The sequence below is a fragment of the Macrobrachium rosenbergii genome, chromosome 1 (assembly GCF_040412425.1).
Source record: "Macrobrachium rosenbergii isolate ZJJX-2024 chromosome 1, ASM4041242v1, whole genome shotgun sequence".
Taxonomy (NCBI): Eukaryota; Metazoa; Arthropoda; class Malacostraca; order Decapoda; family Palaemonidae; genus Macrobrachium; species Macrobrachium rosenbergii.
In genome coordinates this window covers 49,952,798-49,973,211 of record NC_089741.1, presented here as the reverse complement: position 1 = coordinate 49,973,211, position 20,414 = coordinate 49,952,798, and the positions used below count along the sequence as shown (strand labels likewise).

The window sequence follows — 20,414 nt, the reverse complement described above, 5'->3', positions numbered from 1 at the left end:
TTTTTAGGAATATTTTCTTTTGTTCAACCAGTGCACAGAAGACAGTAATACTCATATAAGGTAATGTATGGGCATTGTATTCATAAAATAAAAAATATTTAAAATTATGCCCCATATCTAGTTTTAATGAAAAACTTGGGAATTACTTTTTTTCAGCTAGGCGTATGCCCAACTTTTCCAGAAACTCATCCCTGTCTAAAAAGGAAATGGATGACCTCTTACAGGAAGACCCTGAAGAGATGTCAAGTGCTTCCCTTGAAGAATTACAGCATCATATTGGTAATATTGAGAGGTAGGTGCTTTTTAAAATAAATTTCTAATTGCTGATAATGTCAGTGGTTTGAAAAATTTGAATTTCATTTTGTTCTCTATCTGTCTATACTGTATGTTAATTTGGTGTGTTGATTATTCCCAGCTGGTTTGTATTTTATGGTGAGAGATTTGATGGTATATTGATTATTCCCATCTGATGGGTATTGTGTGGTAAGATTTTTAATTATTAATACAGTTGTTGGTGCTCTTAAAAATTATAGACTATATACAGTACTCTGAAGAACTACCTAAATTAGCTTATGACTTCTTTTTTCGGAGGGGGGAATTTCAGTACACATGCATTAGCATCAAGTTAGTACATAGAAAAATGTTCGTTTTTAATTTGAAGTATTGTTGAGGCTCACTTTTTGTGCATGTTTTTAGTAAATGCTTACGCAGTATGTTTGATTTTTTCAGCGAGGCGGTTAAGCACCAACGGTTCATTCAACAAAAAACTATAAAACACAAGTATTTCAAGGTATATGAACCTGCTGAAGAAAACTTACTAACTTGGGAAATGAAGGAACAGCTGAAATACCTGCATCATACAGATCCTGATGAATGGACACCTGATGCACTATCAGTAGCCTTTCCAGTTTCTCCAAATGGAGTTAAGGTAAAGATATATTACATTTATCCTAATAGTATAAAGCAGTTTGCTTATAAACCTTGTAACTTTGATGGTACAGTGTACAATGCATTTGAGTTATTATTATTTTTTTTAAATGTTAAAGGTTAAAATATGAAAATTAAAATAAAAAAATTATCTTATTTATTATCTCATACCAGTGAATGAATGTAGGTATGGGTTCTTCTGTATTTTGTATCCCAGTCTCTGAGCAAGGTGTAGCACACACACTCCAGTGCCACTTAGTACCAATATGAGTTCCCCATTCTTATATTGTTTGTCATTGAGGACACATTCAGATTAGTGTTTCACGGTTGGGAGTGGGTAGGGGAACAATATTCAGGAAAATGCCAGCCAAGTACATCTTTTACTAGGTGTACTTGGAATAGGTAAGTTAGTGGCATACTTACCTATAATTTTTTTCAGTAGGGAAATGATAAAATTTACTTTAGTCATCTTCCCGTTTCTAGTTCGTAATGTATGGATAAGTATTTAGCAGTGTCATAACATATGCCTAGATGCCTAAACAGTTTTTTACGATAAAACTTTTTTGTCTTGTTGCTTGCAGGTGTGGAAGGGTACAAAAGATTTTAAGATTGGTTTACACAACTGTATAGTAAGTGCAGTTAGCAAGCCATTTGTTCAGAATAGTGACTTTTTTATCATTCCATTTCAAGGCCATAGATTTTCACAGAAAGCTGCTACCATTTCACTTCTTTTCTTTGCAGCTTTGTACGTTTTACTCCTTTTTGACACTTCTTAATGGTTTAGTCTGAGAGTTCCAGTAAACAATGAGTTTGCTCTTCATTCAAGGTGTCTGCTTTAGTGAGACTTGTATAGAAATGATCCATAGTTAGATGATGTCCTTTGTCTGAAGAGGATCCAATAGAATAGAATATAAAATTTAGCCAAAGGCCAAGTGCTGGGACCTCTTAGGTTATTCAGCACTGAAAGGGAAATCACAGTAAGAAGGTTTGAAAGGTGTAACAGGAGGAAAACCTCACAGTTGCACTGTGAAACAATTGTTAGAGAGGGTGGAAAATCAGTTGGAAGAGAATATGAATGGAGGTACAGTGAAAGGACAGAAAGAGTGTGCAGCTGGGAGCTGAAGGGGCACTGCAAAGATGCATAAGTAATGCCTACAGTGCACCATGTGAGGTGCACTGAAGGCACTATCCCCATATGGCGGAAGAGGATTCATTTCCATAAAAACGATTCTAGCTGACACTTGAAGGCCATTGTACCATCCATTATATTGTGTATTACCATCAATTTAAAACGTTCCAGTTATAACCAGACTCACTTGCAGATGATATGCGAAACTATATCAAATAATTTTTGCTCTTGTGGTAGGTAACGTACCCAAGAATAACCACCCTTTCCACCCAAACAGTAATTCACTAGTGCTAATGCATTTACAGTACAGATAACTCTCCATTTACAGGGGGATATTCCTAAAGATGTTGTGTAAATGGAAATTATGTAACACTATCACAGTTTCCCCATAAGAATCAATGGTAATAAGGGAGGTTAGGTTCTGAGACAGTGGGAAACTCTACCCCTCTGTTTTGGGGGTTCTGATAAATATTTTTATGTGGACAACATAAGTAACACAGAACATTAAAAACCCAAATTTCCACTTTCCGTCATTATGCCTTACCTTCTTTCCCTTTGTTATCCTTCCTGTATGTGCTGCTGGTTAAGGCGACGACACCATATATCCCCATATGTACAAAACAATGGTATGATGGGGGGATTAAGTTCATTGGCATTGGAATGCTTTTATTGAGTACTGATAAGCATGCAAACACACACAAATTTTGCTCTGGTTTCTTCTTCTTTGTGTTAATGAGAGGAATTCATGTAGATACTATCTTCTTGATTTTGAACTAAATTTCATGCCAGGGTCCCAAGTATAAACAGTGATTCCTTGTATGACCTACTGAAGACCAGTCACCCAATAAAGAGGAGACATCACCATCATCATTGCTTTTATAATGAGATGATTCTGAACTGGATGATTTTGTAGTGTTTCTGTCAGATGGTATTAAAATATCAAGGTTGCTGTAATCATTAAGAGTTTCATCTTTATTTAACTTCAATACAAAAGTTCCAGGAAATATTTCCTGAGATATTGTGGCAGCTCTTTATGTTTTCAGCTAGCGCAGTTCATTCTGTCCCTCCTAAATATGGGTTTGGACCAGTTATATGTACAGTAGTTGGTCGGTTGTGAAACAAAATATTTCAAACCCAATACTTTATTACTTAAAATGCGAGTTCCCTTCTCCCAAATCCCACTATGTTCAGCTAAATGCCTTTTCCTTTTGTTATTTTATCTCACTTCTCTTTTCTTAAGTGTTGCAGGTTCATATTTAGATACAGTAGTCAAACAACAATTTAACTTCATTTCCTTTATGACTTGAGATCTTAGCCATTCTTATGAAAAGGTCATTATTTTCAAATCAGCACAAAGAAAGGACAAATTTCCATTGACTTCTGTGATTGCCTTAATACATCAGTAGAATAATATGAGGATCTGAATCTACAAGAGAACACCTAGATTTTTTAGAGCAGTTTTATTGTCTCCTTATGAGCAACCTCTCATTTTACATGCTGTGCTGGCCCTCCAATCATGCATGATGAACTTTAACTGCTGTAGAGGGCCTTGTAAAACAATAATTGATTAGGGACTTCCTTGCTTGGCATTATGTTCATACTTCCTGTTATCATAGCAGTTGTGTAATAACTTTATCATAAATAAAGACAAATCCTTTTGGGCCAGCCCTGTGAGAGTTAAGTAAATTAGTCAGTGGTTTGGTTAAACTACTTGTTAATGATAACCCCAAAGATTAAGGTTGAGAAATAAAATGTGTCTGCTATAGCATGGTAGTTTATATTGATTTTATGATTTCAGAAACTTTTGAAATCAACATGGGTTCCTGAAAATGAACGTGAAATTGAACGACATGATAAAGCTGTGATTGCACGATGGCATAGGTATACAAATGGCCGACTTGGGAGTGCAAAACTCTTAGAACTGCTTGTGAGGAAAAGGTATAGTTTATGAAATGATAAATTTATTATATCTATGTTGTAAAAAAATATTTTTAACTAGGGTTTCATGTGCTTCGTTGAAAAGAAAAATTGTAAGTTTGTTGTCACTGTTGTTTAACATATTATGATATGTATTTTTTAATATATTGTGGATAGAATCTCTTACAGGTGTGAGACATGAGACAGAGTATTGTTGGGTAAAATATACCTGAGAGACTTATAAAGTGATTGTTGAGTGTAATAACCAATTGTTCACGAAAAGTACTAACCACTGATGCAGTTGTCTGGAAGTGATATTTTAACTGTGTAATTTCTCATACCAAAATAAAAAAAGATAGCTAACAAATTGTAAGGCTAAGAGGTGGTGGTTGTGATGACAAATATTTTGCCTGCTAAAATGCATTATTTATGGGTGTCTTTCAAGTAAATAAAGTTATAGGTCTGTATTTATTCTGCAGTGCTGTTATATTATTCCTAGTGTGGACTCTATAGTTTTTATTTATTTAATTGTTATTTAGTTTTTGATGCCTTAGTAATCTAAGTAAATTGCTAGGATGGGGGTAAGGTTGGGATAGATTAGAATGGGGTAGGGATTGGACTGATTTCTCTTTTTCAATTTTATCCATAATTGGCTGCTGATTAACAGAGACTGCTCTGCTACTTACAGAACCAATAATAAATTCTCTCTGCGTGTAAGTAGTACATAGACAAGGTTACATTAGTTTAGTCAAGTTTACTAAGGGTATTTTTATTAAATCCTTAATGATATCAATAACCTTTTTGAGATGGGCCGATTGTCTGTATGTGTAATTGATTTCATTTATAAAATTAATTTATTTGACAATCCTCCAAGGCCGGCATTTGGTAAAGGATCACTGTATAAACATTAAATTTTCAAAAATTTGGAATTTATCCTGCAGTCATCTCAGCCCACGTTGAAAGAACCCATTGACTCTCACCGTGCCAGCTTTCCCCATTTTTGCATGTCTCTGGTAGTTTGGGCATTGAATTTTCTCTGAATCAAGGTGAAAGTAAACATGTTTTGGAAATCTAATACTCAGCAAGAAAAGTAGCAATTTCCGAGTTGCGTGGTATCCTTGAAAATGTGGTTATTAAGGATGGTGTATTACGATACTGAGGACCCTGTGGTGGACTGAAATGAAAGTGAAGTTAAGTTGGATTAGCTTTTCTAATACAGTGCTTGGTCGTGGCAGTGGTATGGTGCATGCTAAGAAGTGGAAACTGTCATGTACATACTAATGAAGTTGAGAAAGTTTGTCTGCCTTTCAACCCAAAACTTTTTGTAAAATGCTTTTCAGTAATATGTAAGTGTATATATAAAGCAGTGATTCATATTACAGTGTACATGGAACACTGATGTAATCTGAGATTATTTTCACAAAATCCATTGTTTATAAGGGATGCAAATAGTGATTTGATATTTAAAACAGAGACATGATTTGAAAGAAATAAGGGGTGTGAATTCTCTTATTTGTTTTGCCTTTCATGAAATTATAAAACTGTGTGATGTCTGACATTTCAGGTTAGGGCAAGATACCCAAAATCTTCCAGCCCCACTTATGGATCCTGAAAAAATGATGTCAACTCTTGAATCTCTTAGATTTGAAAATGAGGAAAAACCAAACATTCCAAGTAAGTATACATGTATAATGTTTATTCCTTTTATTTGTGAAGATTTGAGCCATGATGTGCAGGCAACTGCACATCATGTTTTGCACCAGGCATGAAATTTATACGTATGATTCTTATGCATTTAGAATTTTTTTTACATAATGCAATTGTTAAAACATTTAAATATCATAATGTTCATTTCAGGAATTAAGATTTTTTAAATAATTGTTTCGAGTATGTAAGAGCAGTCATAATTAGAAGTTCTTCTGTTATGTATAATGTATTCCTTTTGTTATTTTTGGCTTTCTCAAACTATTTCCTTTTTTTATAAAGATTAAAGACTCAGATTGCATTTGATTTTTAGGTGCATCAACTGAGAAAAAATTACAGTTGAAAAAGAAACCAAAAATAAGAAGCGGATCATTTGTCAGTATAATTGAAAATTATGAATCCCAGATATCACCTAATGAACCTACTCAGAAGAATAAGTCTGACATAAGCCATGAAATCCTTGATGTTTCTTCAGTCATACCAAGTACACCAGAATATGAGGGTACATACTCTAAAATGTGCAGCAAGAATTCATCCAGAAGTATTAGAAGAAGGGTTTCAAGAAGTGAAAGGAATATGATTACATTTGATGAATTCATGAAAGGAAAAATGAATTCCTAATATCTGCCTTTTTTATATTTTCAATATATTCATGTACATAGGTTGTACATGAATATAGTCTGTAAAGAGTATATTATTTTTTTAAGGACTATAAAGGCTGTATGAAGCAAAGCTGACAGGTTTAATTACAAGCCCTAAGTTATTTATTTTGTGGCATTATAAAAAACTTCATGAAATTACTTTAAGCTACTATAAGTGGTTCATACTTTATGAAAACTTTAAAACTCACTGTACAGATGTGACACTGTGATACAAATTAGCCATTGTGTAGTTGCTGGAAAGTGAAGTATGTATTGTAGGATTTTATTGATATTCAATATTTGAGTTGTTTTTCCTGAGAAAGTTTTGTATCATTACATTTACTCTATTCTGGTGTTTTATTTAGTTAGTATGTTACTTATAACTTGTTTCTGATAATACTGTGTGATATGTGTATAAAGTAGCCTTAACAAATGCTGTATCCTCCTTATTAGCAACTGTAGTGATACTTAGTAAAGTGAGATTCTTTGATGTTGTCTATGATTTTATATTGTAAATTATCTTCCTCACTTGTTCCTTATTGTGAGGAATGCAGTATCTCAGTCCCTCTGATGTATTCACATATGTAGGCATCTACTGATTTTCATACAGGTGAACACCTGGCTCTGAAGGTTTTTTGGAGCATTCTCTGTTCCAGCTACACTGCTTTCTGCCTTTTATCCATTCCTTTTGGACTCTTCCTATTTAGCGCTCTAATGCCAGTAACGTTCCCTTGCTTCAATTTTTACCTCACCTAAGCTACATAGCAGAGTGTAAAAGTGGAGGACTCCAAATATCTCAATGTTTACAGCTTGAGATCACACATGTCTGTCTCTTGATCTGTCTCAAAGATGAAATATTAAGGTACTTGACAAACCAAAGCTGCTTTACAGTACACTTAAAAAGGATAATCATGTAAACATAGCCAATATCAAGTGTTTCATTTACCCATAACCAGGTAGCTGAGTGTGACTGTGGAGGACTCCAAATATCTCAATGATTACAGCTCCAGATCCTGTACTATGTCACCACCTGTCTATCACTTGACCAGTCTGAAAGATAATCCCAAGTTGCTCAACAAACCTATACTGTACTGCTTTACATTTAATAAGGATAAACATGTAACCAATTCCATACTACTTACTAAATTATAAAATCTGTCCCCGTTAGCACAAGATCAAAGTGAAAAACTGCCACACTGCAAATACAGGATTTATCAAAATAATAAGGATAAACATGTAACCAATTCCATACTACTTACTAAATTATTAAATCTGTCCCCATTAGAGTAAGATCAAAGTGAAAAACTGCCACTCACTGCAAATACAGGATTATCAAAATTAAATGTTCATTTCCAAATTTCAAACCTTATGGTACAGTATACTATTTCCAAATTTCAAACCTTATGGTACATATACCATTTATGTACCATACGTGAATGCAGACAACATTTTAGGTACAGTATCTGTCTAATTAAATGTAAGGGCAAAAATTTTTTCTGATGCAAAGTCAAGCTGAATGAGTAGTAGTCATATATGTCTAATGGATAAATAAAGACTGATCCTAATCAAATAAATAAGTAAAAATCTTTAAAGTCCCATTCACATATTTTTAGTAGCTACAATGATTCTTCAATAGCTGACATCAAATTACTGTATTTTTGGAAACACTTTCCTAAAAGAAGTTCTATTTCCTAGTCAGATCTGAACCCCCACACAGCAGAAACTGGGCAATGACTCATCCACCTTGCTAAGTAGAATGGATCGGATAAAAAGTTGGTACTTGGTGCTCATAAGAAACAAACAGTATCTCCTAAATGCACTAGAGATGGGACAACATAAAAAGAAAAGTTAAAATAGTCGTTTAGAAACCGAACTCAAAGTGGATCGAATGGAAACTGATATTTACAAAAATTCTTTTCATTAATTCTAAAAAAGTCAGAACTATTTCATTTGAACTGTCTACAATTTGGAGAGTGGTGTGTGATATTTCTCTCCGTTTGATATGTAATATTAATTAGGAAAAAACGACTCATTAGCTAGTCGGTGGACGTTACGGAAATTAAATGGTGACTGGCAACTTACGGATATTACCAAAATCAAAGGTCTTTCGATCTACGGTAATTTTCTAGGTTTCCATCGCCCATGATCTTGTCATTCTTTGTCTTTCCGCTCTTAATAACGTCTGGATTTTGCACGATGCCAAACACTAGCTACAGTTTCCTATATTTTTTTTTCTTACGGATTGTTACGCCACTCCAAAAATAATCGTTCTCGTTCTTTCTAATTTTCTATCTGTATTTTTACACCACACCAGAGGCTGCCATTCTTTTCACTCTGTTTTTCCAATACTATTAACTTTAGGGTTTAGCACTTCTCCAGAGGTTGTTTGTTTCCTTGAAAAAATATATTTAAAGTCTCCATCTAGCAACTTGTCCAGGGACATGAGTGAGAGGGCAAAAGACGCAGAAATCCCAAATGAATGTCAGTTTTCAATAAAGAACAGTCTGAGGCTTGGAGACAGCAGTCTCAGAAGGTATTAACCTGTCAGTTCTCATCAAATCATTTGAGAAGTGGTTGCTTTGCTCCATACTAAGCTATACCTAGTTGGTATTTGTAGACTGACTGGTGTTATGGCTACTAAAACTGGCGTCTCAATAATATTTACAGCATAACCAGTCAGAGTATTACCTACAATACCGCCCATGAATGTTCAGTTAAAATATTAATTCAAGTAATATATGCAAGATACTCTTCTGGCAATAGTGATAAGTTGGATGAACTCTAATCTTTGGGTGTAGAGGCAAATATTGTAGATCGGTAGCTGTCATGATAGTTTTCTCTAGTACGAAATTAAAAAGAAAACGGAATACTTATTTTGACTGTAAACTATAGTAACTACGATTCAGTAAAAACCTAAAACCAGATTTCAAAAGCCACATTAGGGGAAGTATAGCTTAGTTAACGGTATAATTTGGATATATTAAAATTAAAACTATTACTACTAGTATAATTCACGAGTCGATGAAATACGTAAGTCTGTATGGAGAATGCGCCTAAGTATTAACTTAGCCTGCATCTTGTTGTCCTAACCACGAAATAATTTTAAGAGCAATGCTCAAATTTTAGTATGAATATCACGTTACTGAACAAACGAAGAAATTTTAGGAACATAAACTTTATGCCACTGATGAATATTACAGTAATAGCACAGTGATAATTTAATTTTAAGATATATATTCAACTGTAAATTCAACACGAATGAATATGTGATGTGACGCAATAGATGAAAAGTATTTTGAAAATGCTTCAAAGTTAAATATTTTCAAATGCTTCAAAGTGAAGCATTTAATATCTGAATGTTTAGCTTTCACGTATTCATAACCTGAATTTAGCTCTGCCTTGACAGTGAGGGGTTAAACAGCTAAGGCCCCATAACAACAGAAGGTTGAGAGAAGCCAAACGACCTCTGTCGATGTTGTGGAAACTTGCAAGGTTCTTTTTACGGGTCTGATTCTAGTGGAGGCAGTTAACAATGAGAATCATATTTTGTATTTTGATACTGTAAGTTAATCACTGAAAAAGGTTCATGTATCGCCACGTAGATTCCGATAACATTCGTTGGTAACAGATTGTTCCTGGTAAAGTTAATTCATATGATGGTTAATTCCCTGCTGGCATAGTATGTTTCTTTAAGCATATTTTGCCAAAGAGGTATGCACATCGACCTCCCCACAATCTCGAGCTAAAAATACTTCTGCTTCCTAAGCAGTGCTAGGACAACGGCTTTAGCAAAAAAAAAAAAAAAAAAAAAATTACGAGATCCAAGAAATGCAACTTTAGGTACCAGTTTTTCTTCTTAATGATCAGAATAAGTCATTTGAATCAGTCGTAGTTTTCCTCACTTCATGAACCGGCACTGACTTTATCAAACTGTCTGCATAGAATAGAATTCCTTCGCCGAAATTAATTAGGTTTGCCTGAAAGTTACATGCCAGGCATGGATATTCGAATAATCAGGGTTTAGATAGTATTGTAGCTTATACTTTTGATACAAGAAATACAAATTAACACTAATTAACTCAAATACAGAAAAGTATAGTTTACATATTTTTAACATAAAGTTCTAGCCCCTGCTTAGTTCCCAGATTTTTGTTTTTCAAGCCATATGGATGCAGTTGGTGACGAGTATCATATGATTTCGATAATATTTCAAATTTCTCTCTGAACCTCCAAGTCACTTGAAAGAATAATTACAGGAGAGGTTTTGTTAATTAGTGTTGAGGAAGCACAAATAAAATTATAAGACAAGGGCGGTCAATGAAGCAGAGATGTCAAAATTAAAGTCAGTTTTGCAAATAAACGTCTATGAATATCATTTTTAATACACTGACAATTCTTAATACCGTGGGATATGTAGATATTCAAATTTAAAAGGTTAAACCATCAAACCTGGTTAAATAATATCATGTCAGACTAATGAAGATTACATGATTTTATTGGATGAGTTCTCACAATTAAAAAAAACACACAAGTACAAATAACAATTTACTATTGCTTGTAAAAGGTTCGATAGAATTCAAGCGAATCCTAACAATAATCAAGCCGAGTCAAAGCTGGTCGACTATCTGGCACTTACCTTGAAATTCAAAACACCTACCGGAAAAAAAAATCAACTGATTCCTTGACTTGAATTGTAAAGTGCCCAGACATCATCTATAGGAAATTGGTTTTATGACTTGAATTATAAAATGCCAAGACAGCATCCATAGCCAATTGGTTTTATCACTTGAAATGTAAAATGCCCAGACAGCATCTATAGCCAACAAACCTTAACGTAAATAACTCAAAATATTTAAAATTTGTAACGCAAAACGCAAAACGCGAGCTGTAGAAAAAAGTACTTCAAATTATCTCAGGTCAAATACCTTAGGTGGAGGTTTACGAACTAAATAAACCTAGTGAATAAAAGATTTGTGCCAACAGAAGTGCGTTGCAGGTATCCTCCTCAGAGGGCGTAATAAGAGTTAGACTGTAAATGCGTATTTCTTTGTACATGAAAGTATTTGCATCTTTCAGTGTTGTCCTTCGATATTGTGACGTAAGTTTGATTTGCAAAGAAACAAGTGCGGAGAAGAAAGAAGGAAAATTTGCACAGTAATACGACAAGTATGAGGAATAATTTCCTCATACTGACTTCATAATTTTCCTTCATACCACTCTTAAGCAAAGAATGGATGCTACGTACGTGCATACGTACGCACCACGTGTCAACAAGGCAATCATATTAGCGGTGCTACCACAGTTTTAAAGCTGACCTCCCCCGGCCTTTCTTCCACCTGGATCGGTAACGTCTGTGACACCTGACCAGCGAGACGTGTCTTGATGTTGCCCTGGTCTCCGGCTGACCGAATCTGGAGGGTCAATCTTTAATGCAGAGACTTACGGGACATGTAACCTAATGCTCCTGAGTAGCCCAGGCCACAAGGAAAGGAAAAGAGGTGAAAGAGAGGTGTGAGGTTTGATCACAAGGGAAGGGATAGACCGTCACTGAACATATGGAAGACTGTAAGTCTGAAAAAAGGCGGAAGCATGAAAAGGATTCCAAAACCTGGCAGTACAGGGGGAACAAGTCCCCGCACCGTGCGATCCGGAGAATACCGATTTCGAGAGTAGATGGGCGGAATGGCGACCTGATGGATACAAGACTTAAAGAAGAGCGATCTCTTCTTTAGGTCTTGGATGCGGGACTCCCCATTAGCTCGAGCTGCACCGATTTCTACTCATTTCGTAGGTTATTAAACCTCAGGAAGAGGATCAGTTAGACATTTGTAATGGAACAAATGTTTAGAGTAAAGTTGGTTTCTTTCGAACCTCATCTAAGTTGAAAGATGAAAAGTCAAGTCAGATCTTGGTTCTTTATAAAATGCTGGTAACTGTTGCCATTCATGTTGCTTTCTTAAGAGATTAGCCTCAACCATTTCTCTTCCTCTTCTTTTTTTTTTTTTTTTGAATCTCCTGGCTTAGACCACACAATGTCATCGTACATTCAAAATGAAAAATGGCAGGGGATATGTAAAATCTTCAGCGGCAGTTCCTAATTTCTTTGAGTTTCTTTTTTCCCGGGGTAAGCATTTCAGTTCATTTAGCTTAGTATATCATCTGTAGCTTTCTTCTTCCTATTGTCATTTTACTCTTTCAAAGATGGCTTCTGTTTCCCAAGCATTTTTTGCGAATTCCAATAAAATCAACTACAAACTAGTTTATGGCCTGATGTTGATGCCACTAAATGTGTAACATGCGTTCACTACAAAAGTTGATTAAACGACTGGAAAGAAATCTAGAAATACCTGGGGATTTTCAGTCTAAAATTACCTCATAATTATGCTCCCTCACCGAACTAGGAGTAATGCGATCACGACTTGTGGCGAGAAAAAAATCAGCTGCTGATTCAATAAGAAATACCTAAAAAAAAAAGTCCGCTAATACATAACGAGTCTTTTATTTGTATATAACAGGTAAATGCATAAGTGCATTTTTATGCGAGAGAAAACTGTGAACAATGATAAAAGTCTTGTGCCTTTTAAAAGATTTCCTACCATATATTTTTAAAGGGTTCTTCGAAAACACTCCTGAGAATAAAAAAAAAAAAGACGTCTGCTAATAGGCTAGAGACAACCTTAAAACACTGCTATCTCAGCTGTCTCGTTCCCACCCATAAGTGATTGGCTGTATCAGCTCTGGAGAGCGAAAACGGGAATCGACTTCCTGAATTTCACCCTCCCTTATAAAACAAGCGCAAAGTGATAAGAACCATTTGTCCAAGAGTTATAATTCTAAGGCAAATGTTTGCAAAAGTGTCTCTGCAATATTCTTAAAATGTTCAAGCTCTCTAATGAAAATGAGTAAGGTGACGATGAGCAATGATCTAATTCACGAAACTTATCAGCAATTCAGAGCAATCTTTTAAAAATTTTGGACATAAAATTTAATAAGCAATATACAATTGTCAAAAATGAAAACGTACAGAACAAAAAGGCCATTCAGGTCACATGGGTCACCGGAAAGATGGGTCTTCTTATCCGTCACTGTCAAATTAGGAGAGAATTCTAAAATGAAAATGCAAATGTTTTCTAGGATCTCATTTTAAGCTTCCATTCTCCTATATTTGGTAAAATCGGTGTAAGGTCTTTAATCTAATATAAACAGGTGGTCAAAGTCACTTTAAAAAATACTAAAAAGTACCGCTATTATACTGAAGCCGTCAACCAAGAGACTTGTATAAACCCTTTTTAAGATATTATTACCGTGGCTCTGTTAAAAAATAAGATAAGAGCGCTTTGAGTCTGTTTTTCCTATTTGATAACGTATATAGTCTTCCTCCCACTTAAATCGAAAACTTTTCATTCTTAGGCATCAAGAGACGGTCATTACTTTGACATTAAGGGTAATTCCCTCATTAAATAAAAAAAAAAGACACTGTACCACGTATACTGTATTTACTGCCTCTACATAACAGGCATATCAGAGTTATAAGTAAAAGTCAAGTTTAATGGCTGTTGAGAGAATCGTTCTACGTACATATGACTCTTCATTTGAGCTTTGAAGGCCCTTACAGAAACGCCATGGCTGCAACATATACTGTAATACTAAAACAGTAATGCCTCTTGTTTGAGGAAGAATAACACACATGGTGTGAATACTATAAAGATTTCATTGTATGAAGACGGAAAGGTAAATGCCAGAACAAGGTTTATCGGAAGCCCAACCGGATGTCGTGAGAAAAATCAAGGAAAATAAGGAAAGAGAAAACAGAAAGATTGTCCCTTAAGGGGAGACGCTGAGTAACTTAATTTCAGATTTCGCCTTGGGAGCAATACGACCTACCATGTTTGTTATAGTGGGAGGGACAGAAGAGTAAGTAGGCTTCCATGCAACTATGTGTGTGTGTGTGTGTGTGTGTTTGTGTAGAGAGAGAGAGAGAGAGAGAGACTTTTCCTCTACAGCTCTCCAGTTCACCAGAATATATGCTAGTGGGGGAACGTACGTACCAGTATTCTTGCCTTTTAATTACTGACATGCAGTCTTTACGAAGTGGGTCATATGTACGCAGGTTCGTGCTTCGTAGCTCACTAATAATAAATGAACTTTTCAAGAAAACTAAAGTCGGTCACCTAACTCGGTCACGACTGTCAGAAATATCTACGTTCAGTAATTATTCTCTTCTTACTGCTTTTTTTTTCATTAAGACATTCTTCATACTGTGGAAGCTTTCTTTGCAAGTCAATGGCCTTTTAGCTTGGACCCGAGTACACATTTTGAATAATAATAATAATAATAATAATAATAATAATAATAATAATAATAATAATAATAATAATAATAATAATAATAATAAAAATAGTAATAATATAATAATAATAATAATAATTTTCCCATATGACCTTGACAAAATAAGGAAAAATCTCTTTGTATTCCAAAACATTACCCTAGATAATACCTCATGGTTTTATTAAGTTAAGTATATCTTAGTTTTACCAGACCACTGAGCTGATTAACAGCTCTCCTAGGGCTGGTTTATATCCCACTTGCAGTACATACATACACACACACATAGATACATACATACATACAAATATTAATCCACAAAAAAAATTTATTTCTAAAAAACAAACACTCATGCTCTTTACTAGCTGCCCTGAAGTAGGTGTATGGGGATAAATTATTAATATATCGTAGTACAATGAAGACATAGTCCTTCATGTGTCATTTCTCACCCACATGGCAGAGGAGAGAGAGAGAGAGAGAGAGAGAGGAGAGAGAGAGAGAGAGAGAGAGAGAGAGAGAATTACCTATCATAATAAGATAAACTATTTATAATCCTTCAAGAATTTTAACAAATATATGTGCGTGGATTTTCATCTTTAAACGATAAGAATAGTTGATTATTATTATATGAAAAATGGAGTTGCAACAACAGTTACTATTGGTGAAATGGTGCGACATAGCTATGACAAAAATCATAATGCTAGAGAAATATTACGAATATTAGTACTGTTTTTTAAGCATTGCCGTTTAGGCAAACTTATTTTTATTCCTGGACAGATTACAGTTATGTAAAGTAACTATTAATCTTTTTTTGTCAAATGTTCCCAAATCTATTTACAGTTAATAAGATTACCGATAAGGTCTTCCTACTATAATTTAAATTCTTAACGTATCAATAGTAGGAATCGCACTCTTTGACAGTGTAGCTTCGTGCAGGGCAAAATAAATTAATAAACAAAATAAACGACTGAACAAACCAATAAAAACAACATCGCAGAATAACCCAGAACCAAGACTTGAGCATCGATCGTATCTAAAAGCGTCGTTGAGCGATCGTATCGGTCTTTACACTCAATCTTTTTCTTTCTGTTTATTTCCCCTTATTTCCGCTTCCATCGCATTCTCCAGCATATCGTTCGCCCGATCTTCCCTCCCTCGCACTTCCTTTTCACGCTCAATTCATTTTATCTCCGATGGCGTTCGGCGATTCGCTTCTTGTCTCCCGTCAGGTGGAACGGAATATTGTCCCTGGCGTCGCGCTGAGGGGACGGCTTGTGTGTGTGTGTTTGTGTGTTTATATATCCATACGCCCGGTGATGCGTTCTCTCTTAACGATTTGTTTCTTATGACTCGTCGTTGCTCGGAGCTACTACGGTTTACGCCCTGAGTTTATGCGTTTGTTCGTTGGTTATACTACCTGCGTTGATCCAAGCCCTGCCCGATTTGACAATTATTATTGCCTGCGTTGATCCAAGTCTGGCTGACCTGACAATTACCACTGGCATTGATCCAAATCTGGCTGACCGACAATTACTACCTGCGTTGATCCAAGCCTGGCTGTAATGACAATTAAGTTGTCGAGGGGTCTTCTGAAGGATTTACAAAATTAACATGGTTTAGGCTGCAATGACAAATCTAGCTTCTTTGAGAATTCTTAAGCCACCGGTGTAACGAATGCTATTGTGAAGGTTCATGATGAATCTTTTTATACTCATCCGCATGAAGCTAATTTTTTTCCACCTTTTCATAGAAGCCATCTTTATGAGAAAATTCACATTCTATTAATGCGCATGAATATGCCGTAAACTCAGCACAATTAGTTTCATGATTGGGAAAACAAACGATGCTCAAAGTGAAAAAGCAAACAGCTGACGACGAGGACAGTTCCGAATGCAGCGGTGAAGATATTCTTAATGCAAACACTTGCAAAACTGCAGCGGGGACAAGAGGATGTGAAGTGTATTGTCGCTCTTCCTAGTTGGCAGCTTGTTTCGAGCTTCAAATATTCATGAGCACAGCCTAGGGGTTGCATGTTGAGAGTAAGGGGGAGTGGCTGGCGAGTGGAATGGAAGCGGTCTTCGCCAAAAGGCCCCCAACTCGCTCGAATTCCTCGAGAAGCAGCGCCACCAACCAGGTCGATAGAGCAAGAAGGCACGTAGACTGCGAGCGTACTTGTGCTCTGGCCAGGCAGCCTGTGATGGAATTTCTTGCTGGTAAACGATCCATTCGCGGTTACATGGTCTGTTGAACGTGGTCGTGATCGATCTGGCATCGGCTGGACATTGGGCTACACCCTCTTGGGTTGGATGTGGGCTGCGCTTTCTCTGGATGGGAGTGGGTCTACACACTCTTCATAGGGACACGGGACATAACGCACACTTTTCTTTGGACACGGTTCTATACTCTCTTCACGCATAATCAATTTTCGTTGGTCATAAACTCTTTCCGCGTTTCAGTACAGGGAAAGGAGTTGGGCAATTATAAACAAACGGTCTTTCGTTAACCCTTTCATGATGCGGCGGAGTTTTGCCTCCGGCTATCGCCGCTCCTAAACGAGCTACGGGAAATAAAAAAACACAAAAAGTACAGCAAATTGCTGTTATTCCTATTCTTGTCTCTGGGTACCTGCTCCCGACGCTGATTATACATTAGTCGTAGAATTATTGCGCGGACGCATGTGGTGGTATGTCTGAGCGTGCGTGCGTATGCGTTTGTAATGGAAGTATCGGGAAACTTTGGCAGACGGACAAATACATAAATGGAGGGACGAGAGACGTAAGGGGGGGCGGTGAAGGTAAAGGAGGGGAAGTACCAGAGCGCCAACCTGTCTGGAGGGGCGGGGAGAGTCGCTCCCTTCCTCAAACTTCATTAAAGTCTCTCCTCATAATGTAATCTACAAGCTCCGAAAATCGTGTATGACAACCCCCCTTCTCGTTCCCTCGGTCGGAGATCTCGGAAAGGTGCTCGTCAAGTCATAAAGCTTTCAAATCATATTTTGATCCACAGTGACAGTCACTGTTTACCGGAATTGAAGAACAGATGCGAAAGATGAGTTTGCTAAAAGGGTTGCTCGGAATTCCTTCCTCCTTCACATTCTTGAACAGAAAATGATGATACGGTGCTTAAAGTTGGCGTCGTAAAGTCTGCGCTGGACGCCACTTCACTTCTTTAATGTCACTGACGTTGTCAGCCTTGTGTTCTCTCTTATTTCGCGGCCTCCGCGTTTTAATTTAGTTTCATTACTCATACCGGGGTCTCTGCGACAGTATGTTTATTTCCAACTCAAAACAAATGTCCAGATAGAAAATGTGTTTTTTAGATGATTAAGGATTATGCTTTCGCTTTCAAAGACACGTCATCTCGAATGGTATCGATTGCCATACTGACGCGTTGCATTAGATTTAAATATACTCTACGAATTTTGCTGCTTGTCCTTGCTGGAAATTCTTCTGGTCTGGAGCCTATTTTTTTTTTTTTTTTTGCAGAAAAGAGAACAAAGTAATCGACTAATAATCACAACTGTTAATTTTTTATTACTCCTCAATGAAAATTCCACAATTATTGTCTCAACATTGACCTGATCACATTTGGAAAGAAAATTTCTTTGTATATTTGTGGTTGCGAATCTTTAGCAATGTTGCCGCTCTGGCACGAAGAAAACAAAAAAATATCTGTGGAAATATTCTTTAAATAGAATACAGTATAAATCAGGAGGCAGAAGTTTCATTCTGCTGTTTAAATGTGATAAAATGCTATCACAGCTTGTTTAACTTGGATGTTCTCTTCCACACAATATTATCAAGTTTGATCTTGAGTTTGAAAACTGTCGTATCTTGAAGGATTTGTGTCAGTAAGAACGTTCAACTCCGTTGTAGTCACGAAACATTCGAGTTTAAGATTACTGTTACATTCTTTTTATCATGAACATTCGAGTTTGTAAGATTAAATGGGCAGTCTCATTATGAAATAATAAGATTATTAAGTTTCTAACTAGCTGGACTTTCTATGATGCATCTGCATTATCATGAATTATTATAAGTATATTTTATAATGACAGGGGCATTTTGGAAATCAGACAATGAAACTGTTCATGAGTTTTATCGCAAAAGATCAATCATAATATTCTAACACTGACAATTTACTGGCAGGCTCACATACTGCGTCAGCATCACATTTTGTAATGTAACGTTATAAAATTTTTGAATAATTAAATTATAACACTGCTGACTCTACTACTGGTCACATATGACATGAAAAAAAGGTATAAAAACGAAACCTTGATTATTAGTCTTACTATTTTAAAACATAGTAATCAAGAGGATCTGAAGTCCTCTTTCGTAGCCAGTATTACATCTATAATCTCTCTCAACCACACTACAAAATCTATGTGACTAGATGTTGAAAATCAAAGCAGTGACTATACTGAGATAGCACAAACGATATTAGTTCCGACTTGGTCGATGCGAGAGACATAGCCAACCGAGGGAGTGATATGATAAGGAAATCTACCGACAATTCTAGTCTTCATTATCGTTCACAGACTGTATACTTCATTTTACCTCTAGAAAAAATATACTGAGCACTGTTTCGGTGCCCTGTTTATTTAAAAACATGTCCTTAGTGTATCTTAATTCAAAAGACTGTTGTTCTAAGTTCGTTAGCCTTTTTCATAAAATGTCCAAAAAATATGAGTTGGATGAAACTGCTGGTCCAAAGAATATCTAGGAATGTTTGGAATTTTGGGGATTCTCAAGGTCACACCATTATCTAGTTACATGGATGACAATTCTGGTGGGAGAGGAAGCGTTATTTTGAAGTTTTGCGAAAAAAAAATGCGAGGAAGAAATGGACGAATGAACGAAGCGATTGTTTTCCTTCCCCAATTTCGAAACCCCTATTCGCACAGTAATTTCAAATAACCCACGTAAGACTACGCAAAGTTCGTAATTCATATACACAGACATGACAAGATAACGACAGAGTAAAATTATCAACAAATCAATAGTCCTCCATAGCATTCCTGGAGACACGCTTCTCAGCCTTACACGCGAATATATACATGCACACACATACACAAACATACATATACATATATATGTTTTATATATATACATACATATACGAGTATGTATATATATATATATATATATATATATATATATATATATATATATATATATACGAAACATGTACATATATGATGCATTTTCTTTACATAAATTAATTATTTTTCCTTCCTGTAATGAGAAATACATCCCCACACACAACTACATACACACACAGATATATATATATATATATATATATTATATATATATATATATATATATATATATATATATATATATATATATATATACTATATATATATACAATACGCAGCCCATAGCAAATAATGTCTACCTTCAGTAGCTATTCAGTCAATAACTTACCGAGGGTCTACCATTATTTCCCCTCTATACCTACACTGTTGACAATACGTTCCAAATGTCTATTAGCTATGACTTTTGTTGCGAGTTCAGCCACTGCTCGGTGCCTGCCAATTCTATTGATCCATACCATATTACAGACAGTCTCTACGTGCTGTACGGATCAGTCTATCGCATTGTATTCGAATCTCAGTCTATCTTTCGTGCTGTTGACTACTCAGAATGGGAGTTCGTGAATCTATCGTATTGCAGACTGCTTAAGATTGAAGTTTGTATCGTCTATCTATAGCATTGCAGGCTATTCGGAAGAAAAGTCGCATGTCTATCGTACTGCAGACTGCT

At 35.9% G+C, this 20,414-nt stretch overlaps 2 protein-coding genes across 2 annotated transcripts in view; one reads left to right on the top strand and one right to left on the bottom strand.

Moving 5' to 3' along the window:
- The window catches only part of Ddrgk1 (DDRGK domain containing 1), a 120,686-nt gene that overhangs the window by 21,286 nt on the left and 78,986 nt on the right, over window positions 1-20,414 (bottom strand). The gene's annotated exons all lie outside the window — the stretch shown is intronic.
- On the top strand, window positions 119-7,247 carry LOC136837127 (uncharacterized). Its single transcript, XM_067101778.1, has 5 exons — window positions 119-292; window positions 730-928; window positions 3,855-3,994; window positions 5,538-5,647; window positions 5,991-7,247. The coding sequence occupies exons 1-5, from the start codon at window positions 165-167 to the stop codon at window positions 6,296-6,298; spliced, it is 885 nt and encodes a 294-aa protein (XP_066957879.1). The 5' UTR covers window positions 119-164; the 3' UTR covers window positions 6,299-7,247.

Bases quoted from the DNA above. Each gene is read 5' to 3' on its own strand.
- LOC136837127 (XM_067101778.1), top strand. From the start codon at position 165: ATGCCCAACTTTTCCAGAAACTCATCCCTGTCTAAAAAGGAAATGGAT. The intron at 929-3,854 runs GTAAAGATATAT...TTATGATTTCAG, and splicing joins TTTCTCCAAATGGAGTTAAG to AAACTTTTGAAATCAACATG. The intron at 3,995-5,537 runs GTATAGTTTATG...CTGACATTTCAG, and splicing joins GAACTGCTTGTGAGGAAAAG to GTTAGGGCAAGATACCCAAA.